The sequence below is a fragment of the Alexandromys fortis genome, unplaced genomic scaffold, assembly GCF_014885135.2.
Source record: "Alexandromys fortis isolate MF-2015 unplaced genomic scaffold, M_Fortis_MF-2015_v1.1 scaffold_89, whole genome shotgun sequence".
Classification (NCBI taxonomy): domain Eukaryota; kingdom Metazoa; phylum Chordata; class Mammalia; order Rodentia; family Cricetidae; genus Alexandromys; species Alexandromys fortis.
The window spans coordinates 457,806-466,629 of NW_026067973.1; the positions used below are offsets into that span (position 1 = coordinate 457,806).

The 8,824-nt window shown below is 40.3% G+C and overlaps 1 protein-coding gene across 1 annotated transcript in view; it reads right to left on the reverse strand.

Annotated features, from left to right (window-relative positions):
• Positions 1–8,824, reverse strand: part of Arcn1 (archain 1) — a 26,514-nt gene that overhangs the window by 4,871 nt on the left and 12,819 nt on the right. Inside the window, exons 6-9 of the mRNA XM_050156337.1 lie at positions 3,873–4,038; positions 3,074–3,221; positions 2,548–2,656; positions 279–483 (exon numbers count right to left, since the gene is read on the reverse strand). Coding sequence (XP_050012294.1) covers positions 279–483; positions 2,548–2,656; positions 3,074–3,221; positions 3,873–4,038 — 628 coding nt within the window. The remainder of the gene's footprint in view (positions 1–278; positions 484–2,547; positions 2,657–3,073; positions 3,222–3,872; positions 4,039–8,824) is intronic.

Consider the following 8,824-nt stretch of genomic DNA (forward strand, 5'->3'; position numbering starts at 1 on the left):
AAACAAAAAAACTGGAGGGACACCTGGTCTACACAGCAAGTTCTAGGTCATCCAAGGCTACATAATCAGACCCTGCTGTAAAAGGAAAAGGAAAGAAAAAAGAAAGGAAGGAAGGAAGGAAGGAAGGAAGGAAGGAAGGAAGGAAGGAAGGAAGGAAGGAAGGTGACGAGCAAGTCAGAAATGGAGTCTGCAGAACACCTCAGCTTTGACCTTTCCCTTGACATGGAACTGTACCACCTATCAGACACTTGTTTCTGCCGTCTGTCAGAACAGATTACCTGTATGTTGCAGTAATTTTTTTTGGAGATGAAGGAAACTTGAACAGGGAAGAAGTCATTGGGCTGCCCAGGAATGCTGAACTCCAAGCTGCCACTCTTATTTTTGGCATCAATCACTGGCAGGCACCACTCCAAGGTATTTCGCCGACTGTCATGTCGATATTCACCGTCAATCTCACCAATCACTGGCGCACCAACACCCGATCTGTCAGGAGAAACATCTGGTCATTGTAGTTATCTAGAACTCAGAGAACTCCAACAAGGAAAGGAAAGCCAACCCCAATTTGATCACAGCTGGGTAGTGGGGCACATGTCTTTAATCCCTGCACTTGGGAGGCAGAGGTAGGTAGATCTCTTTGACTTCAAGGCCAGCTTCATCTACAAAGTTAGTTCCAGGACAGCTAAAGCCAGACCTCCCCCCCCCCAAAAAAAAAACAACAAAAAACTACACATCTCAAATTTTGCCTAAATTTTTTAAAGACTGTGCTGCTCACTAACTTTGAGGATCAAATCCTAGCACCATTGCTAAGGATATCACTTGACTTCCTTTGTAGAAAAAGACATTAGAACAATAGGCATTTAAGACAGCTCTGGGTGCTAACTAGGCCTCGGAGCTAACAGGGAACTGAGATTGCAACTGTCTAAAACTGTTTCTACTGTAAAAATCACTTTATGGATTGTTAGCCTGCTAAGGAATTTTTTAAACAATGTATGTCTTTAATAAATAATAATAAAAAACAAAACAGGTTGGTAGTAGGGAGAAACTTTACATACCAAAAAATAGAGGTGAAAATTGGATCTTTGAGATTTATTCTCAAAAGAGTTCAGAATATTTAAAACTTTACTGAAGCCAATGCTAGTAAATTTATCTGATTTATAATTTAGTGAATTTATTTGGTAAGTGAACAGTGAAAGCATGAAGTCTGGCCAAAATAGAAACAGACTGGAAAAATGAGACACCCAGTTGTTTTTGGTCACAGAAGAATCAGGGCTAGTTAGGATGTACTCTGCACTCCCACAAATGGCTGACAGGCAGTGTCACCTACTCCTACACATTCTAAATTTACCCTCTTTTAATTTACCAGTGACACTCAGTGCTTACATTAGGGGCAGGGTATGTAAGAAAAACAAAGACTACTTTAAGGGTTGCAAAAGACTTTAACTCTTTCCCATCAATTCTACAGTGCTTGGTCCTTCTCTGCTCCAATTCCAATTATGACTTCTAATCCGATCAGCTCTAGACACTGGGGTAAAACGGTCTCGAAAGATCTCTTCTCCAGGCCATTGCAAAACTGAACAAAGACACAGGAAACCACCACAGCCACAATTATAGAGCAGAGAGAGGCCTCAAAACTATGGCATCCTAAAATAGTCTAGTAAAATAAATCTCAACAAACAGAGACAACCTGTCAGTAGTGCCCAATCCTACCACTCTCCAAGGTTCTAGATGACCCTAGAGAATATACCATTGAAATATACAAGACATACTGGAACCAGAAATCTGAGTTTTATGTGTGTGTGACAGGAATTGTTTGTAACAGCATCTCATTCTGTAGCCCTTGACTTTCTGTAGCCTTTCAGGCTGACTTGAAAGTCAAACTAGAAAGGATCCTCCTGCTCTGGGCTCCCTAGTGCTGGGATTAGTGTTTAAGCCACCACAAACAGCTAGACATACAAGTCTATCTTCCCTGTGCTGACAGTTTTCCATACGTATACGTGTCAAACTTAACTGCACTGCTAATCACGCCCCTGATGCCCCACCCCCACCACACACACAGGGTTTCTCTATGTAGCCCTGGCTGTCCTGGAACACACTCTATAGACCATGCTGCCATCTAACTCAGAGATCCATCTGTCTCTGCCTCCTGAGTGTTGGATTAAAGGCTTGCACCACCACTGCCTGGCCAAACACAACTCTTTTTTTTTTTTTTAAAAAAAGAAGCAAGTATCAGCCATGTCTAGTGCCTTATGCCTGTAATCCTACCTACTCCCGAGACTAAGGCAGGAGAATCACAAATTCAAGGCCAGTCTGGGCAATTTAGTGAAGCCCTGTCTCAAAACAGGTAAAAAGGACTGGGAATGTAGCCCAGTGGTAGAGCTCTTGCTATGTTTAAGCCTCTAAATTTAATCGGTATTACCACAACAGGGAAAAAAATAAACATTTCAAAGTGGTTATTCGGTGAAGTACTGCCTCTAAAATTCCTCCCCGAACACCAGGAACCAGCTCTATAAACCCAGGGAAGAGGATTATTAGGAGAATTTCACTTACGGGAGTGGGATGGTGATGACCACATCATTGAGCTCTAAATTATCCTCCTGCAGCTCATATTCTATGTTCACATCACAACCATTTCCACTTTCAGAGGGCCAGCAATTAACTGAGAAAAAAAAAAACAAGGCCATAATACCTCAGCTTTAGAAAAAAAGAACTGTTTCTTGGCCTTGGGGCCAAGATCAAGAGTATGGAGGAGTGGGACATGTTAAGATGGCAAATACATCCCGACTGCCAACTGCAGGTCTGTAGCACTCTAATGTAAAACATACATTGATGGCTCAAAACTGGCTGTAAGTCCAGCTCCAGGTGATCTGATGACCTCTTCTGGCCATCACAGGCACCTATTCACAGGTGCATATATTTCACAGAGACACAAGATAAATAAAACCTTTAAAAAATTAAAATGATTAATTAAAATATACCAATTACAGCAGTGATTGCATTTTGAAGACAGTCATTTTGCCAAAAAGAACTTGCTATGTCAATGAAGATAAGCACATACCCATGAAGAGGCACCTACTTGTCAAGGGAATAAAAGATTCCTCTGTTGTCTGTAGTCTCCATTTAAGTACCCCTACATCACTGTTGACTGGAAATGACTTCTCTGGGTTTTTCAAGCCAATGAGAGATTCTGAAGTGAAAAGCTTTTTATCCACATTTGGATGGGTCTGGAATGAGAAGAGAAGGGCATCTGAAGTTCAGAATGACAAGTCAACCAGGCCAGCAAGATGGCTCAGCGGGTACTTGCTGCTAAGTCCAATGACCTGAGTTGAGTCCCTGGGAGCCACAGAGAAGGAGAAAACCAACACTTTTGGAAGTTATCCTCTGACCTCTAGACACAGAGACAAATATACAAGCATAAATAAATAAGAGGAGCTTGAAAATGTAGCCCAGTTGGCAAAGTACTTGCCTAACATGCATGGGACTCCAGGTTCAATTGCCTGTAATCCTAGCACTCTGCAGTTGGAGGAAGGATTACAAGATTAGAAATGCAAGATCTCACTCTGTTACATAGACCCCTCTAGGCTTATATGGCCCCTAAATAGAATTCCTAATAAATTACAATTCTTTTTAATTTTGTGGAAAGATGTGCCTTCTATAAAGGCTTAATACTTTAGACCAAAGCTATATAAAAATACCCCATTTCTAACAAACAAATAAAACTGAAAGAAGGCTAAGGCTATATAGTTGAGTATAAAGTCAGCTCAAGCAAGAGTCTGTATTCCATTTCTAAGTCCTGCAAAACCAAATAAACCCAGAAAAAAAGACTGTGCTAGGTAGATAATGTCTAAATACTCAATATAAAAGCCTTTACACACCTGGAGCTGCACCCCTTTTTTATCTTCATTTTCTACATGGAGACGAATCCGGCCAAATTTTTCATCTGAGATCCTAAGCATGATCATGCCATGCAACTCCATATTCTGTAATCCCCCATCTCTTCCCCAGGTTAATGTGATCTTTTCTTCAATCTTCATATGCACACTATAAAGTAAAAGGTTTGTCAGAGAAATAGAAACCAGACTGGAGATGTGATTAAGTTGGTAGTGTTTGTCTAGCATACAAGAAGCACTGGGTTTGATCCCCAGCTCCATATAAAACCAGGTGTGATGGTACTGCTTTGGCATTGGTACACTTGGAAGGTAGGATTAGCAGGATAATGTTCAGGCCACCCTTGGCTCATACTGAGTTCAAGGCCAATATGAACTACAAGAGACTGGGGTCTTAAAAAGAAAGAGAAGGGGTTACAAAGATGGTTTAATTGTTAAAAACACACACAGAAAACTCAAGTTTGGTTCCCAGCACCCCAAATAAGGCAGCTTACAATCACCTGTAACTCCACCTCCAGGAGATCCAATGCCCTTTTCTGGAGTCCTTATGTGCATCCTCCCCAAATACAAATGTATACGTAATTTTAAAAGATTAATAAAGCCAGGTGGTGATGGCACACGCTTTGATCCCAGCACTTGTGAGGCAGAGTCAGATAGATCTCTGTGAGTTAGAGGCCAGCCTAGTCTATAAAGTGAGTTTGAGGCCAGACTGGTCTATAGAGTGAGTTCCAAAACAGTGAAGACTTACAGAGAAACCCTGTCTCAAGAAAAAAAAAAAAAAACCCAAACAAATAAATAATTTATAGAAATTCATTACTTTGCAAGCAAATTTTTAAAAAGTAAAGCTAGGTGTGGTAGTATACCCTTTTAATATCAGCATGTGGGAGATATAGGTGGATCTCTGTGAGTTCGAGGCCAGCCTGGTCTACATGGCAGGTTCCTGGCTGGCCCTGCCTCAAAAAAGAACAACAAAAACCATCTTTTTTAAAAAAAGAAATTTGAACATTGGTATTCTGTAAAGGTAAATGATGCTTTCCCTAGAACATATAGGCTATTAAGGCATGGAATACAAAGCCTCCAAAACATCAGAGCCTATTCCTCCCATTGCTCTTGTTTCTTCAACTAGAATAGACAACTCACTTCAGATGCAGGACATAGAGAAATTGGTGGAACTGAGTTGAAAACTTCCTCCCTGGTAGCTAACTTTCAGTGCTGGAAGGTATTATGCAGACCACTGGAGAGAAAGATAAATGGCCTTACTCAGTACTGAACCCTGAGCACTCTAATACTGTTCTGCCAAGCAAGCTATGCCCAATGGTGCAACAGTGGCATGTAGGTTATGGGGATACCAACTGTTTCCTGGATTGATCCGAGGCCTTCTCTTCACAAGAAGGAATTCAAGCCTGAAACTGTAAACCTGGTCAAAGTCCATGGTTTGGTAGGTCACAGGCCCTAGTGGAAAACCTACTACTGCTGTTTTGCTAAATGGATACTGCTTCCTAAATATTGATGTTTATCTAAAGATTGATAATGTTCCTAATCTTAGCCACAGAAGCCTCTTTCTTCGGTTAGCAACAATGCAGAGATTTCTAACTCTTCAAGGTGTTAAAAATAATTCTTGAGTGCTCAGTCCTAAATAGGACCTCTTTATTTTAATACCTTCCTCCCCAGGATTAGGGAACATCACACAAGAGCCAAGAGATGGGAAAGAGTACCACAAAGTGCTGTCTTCTGGACATGACGTGACTGCCACACTCATGAGCTCACTGTAGCCACAGTTATATGTGGACGAGATCAAGCCAACGGGATTAGTAAACATTTTAGCAAGCAGCAGTAATTGGATCCAGCAATTTACAAAAGGAAAAAATAAAAAGGACAGGTCATGAATGTGGAAGGAGGACCTAGTAAAGAATGTCCAAGGGAAGGAAGTGAGAAGAACCTAGTGGTGGGCATGATCAAGATTCTGTATATACATGTATCAAATTGTCAAAGAATAAATAAAAGATATTCTAAAACATAATAAAACTTAAACAAAAGTTATCTTTTTTTTTAAACAAAAAAAAATCTTCGCCAAGATTTACCTATTGTTAATATATTCCATTTGCTTCATCATCTGTATACTAATACTCTTTTTGGGGGAATTTTTTTTGTTGTTGTTTTTTTGTTTTTTTTGAGACAGGGTTTCTCTCTAGTTTTGGAGCCTGCCTGGATCTATCTCTTATAGACCAGGCTGGCCTCGAACTCACAAAGACCTTCCTACCTCTGCCTCCAGAGTGTTGGGATTAAAGGTGTGTGCCACCACCGCCCAGCCATTCATACTCTCTTTAAATATCTTATACACACACGTCCCCCATAAACTATTAAGAAGCTGGTTATGAACAATGTGGTAGTTTGAATGTTAACTGGCCCCCATATCCTCATAAGGAGTGGCACTTATTAGGAGATGTGTCTTTGTTGGAGTGCATATGGCCTTGCTGGAGGAAATGTGTTACTGCAGGGGTGGGCTTTGAGGTTTCCTATGCTCAGGATACCACCCAGTGTCTCAGTTCATTTCCTGTTGCCTGCAAGATATAGTATTCTCCGCTATTACTACAGCACTATGTCTGCCTGCCCACTGCCATACTCCCTGCCATGATGATAATGGACTGAACCTCTGAAATTGTAAGTCACCCCAATTAAATGTTTTACTTTATAAGCGTTGTTGAGGTCACGGTGTCTCTTCACAGCAACAAAAACCCTAAGACAAATGCTATAGTCCTTTTACCTTTAAACATTATATTCTTACTTTATAAGAACAAGGACATTCTTGTACTAGGTATAATCTAATATCAAAGTGCTTGCCTAGCATGCACAAGGATATTCTCTTATATAACTGTATTAATGCTATCATTAACTCCATATATTTATACTGAATTAATACTTCCATTCAAGCTACTAACAACATGTCAATTATCTTATCATCACAAAATACAGTACAGGATCCTATCCAGGGTAAAGCACTGCATTTAGATGTCATTTAGCTATGACTTCATGTAAGTAAATTGTTATGTCTTCTTCTTTTATACCCTAGGAATTGAACCCAGGGCCTTGCAAATGAACCAGGGCAAGAATTACTGAACCCAGGGCAAGAACTATTGAACAATATCCCTAGTCCTTAAATACGTAATTCATTATCTGTAATTTAACAGGGGAAATGCAACTAGAAACTCTATCTTGTTGTTGTGGCTTGAATGAAACAGACAGACAGACAGACAAGACAGAAAGCCAGAAAAATGCTTAAATTCTCTTTACTATGTGATGGTAGGTAGGTAGGTAGACAGACAGACAGACATCTAAATGGATGGATGCTCAAATTCTCTTTACTATGTGAAGTGTGAAACCTTAAAAGTGGTTAAAAACATATTCTGCTCTCTCAAACTTAAGATCTGCTCTTAGCATCCGCTCATAGCAGATTTTATTTAACTGCAGTTCAAGGGGAATCCATTGCCCTCTTCTGGTTTCAGTGGGTACCTGCACCCACAAATGCACAGGCCATACTCACATAACTTAAGTGTTCTTTTTGAGACAGGGTTTCTCTGTGAAGCCCTGGCTATCCTGGAACTTGATCTGTTGACCAGGTTGGCCTTGAACTCCCAGAGATACGCCTGCCTCTGCCTTTTGAGTGCTGGGATTAAAGGCATGTGCTACCACCTTTTAGCCACATTATTTAAAAACAAAAAAACAAAAACAAAAATAAGGGACTAGAGAGATGGCTCAATGATTAAGATCACTAACTGCTCTTCCAGAGGACCCAGGTTCAATTCCCAAGACCCACATGGCAGCTCACAACTGTCTGTAACTTCAGTTCCAGGGAATCTGACACCTTCACACCAATGCTCATAAAATAAGTTAAAAATAAATAAATAAAAATAAATAAAAAAAAATAAAGGCATGAAGCTTCAACCTTTCCTTAAACAACCAGAATAGCACCAGTACACCAGTAAGTGAAGAGATCAGTCTAGAGGTAACTGTTCATTTCTAACAGAAGAGAACACAAAAAAAGCAAACAGTCCCTTTTATGCACGCACACCTGATAGAGGTATCCTCCCAGACTCATCTTTCAGTTGACCTCAAAACTATCAGTTAACAGTAAGTCTGGGATTAAGGACAAAAAAATTGTGTTGTGGTCAAATGAACTTGATTAACCTATCACTTAAAAACGTCACCAACCTCAAGCCCAAATGGATCAAAGACCTCAACATAAAGCCAGCCACACTGAACCTTACAGAAGAGAAAGTAGGAAGTACACTTGAACGCATTGGCACAGGGAACCACTTCCTAAATAGAACCCCAGCAGCACAGATACTGAGAGAAACAATTAATATATGGGACCTCCTGAAACTGAAAAGCTTCTGTAAAGCAAAGGACACAGTCAACAAGACAAAATGACAGCCTAAAGGATGGGAAAAGATCTTCACTAACCCCACATCAGACAGAGGTCTGATCTCTAAAATATACAAAGAACTCAAGAAATTGGACACCAAAAGATCACATAATCCAATAAAAAAATGGAGTACAGACCTAAACAGAGAACTCTCAACAGAGGAGTCTAAAATGGTTGAAAGACACTTAAGGAAATGTTTAACATCCTTAGTCTTCAGAGAAATGCAAATCGAAACAACTCTGAGACTCCATCTTACATCTGTAAGAATGGCCAAGATCAAAAACACTGATGACTATTTATGGCGGAGAGGTTGTGGGGAAAGGGACCACTTCTGCATTGCTGGTGGGAATGCAAGCTGGTACAATTCCTTTGGATGTCAGTGTGGCAATTTCTCTGAAAATTAAGAAACAACCTTCCTCAAAACCCAGTAATACCACTTTTGGTTATATATCCAAAGGATGCTCAATCATGCCACAAGGACATGTGCTCAACTATGTTCATAGCAGCTTTGTTTGTC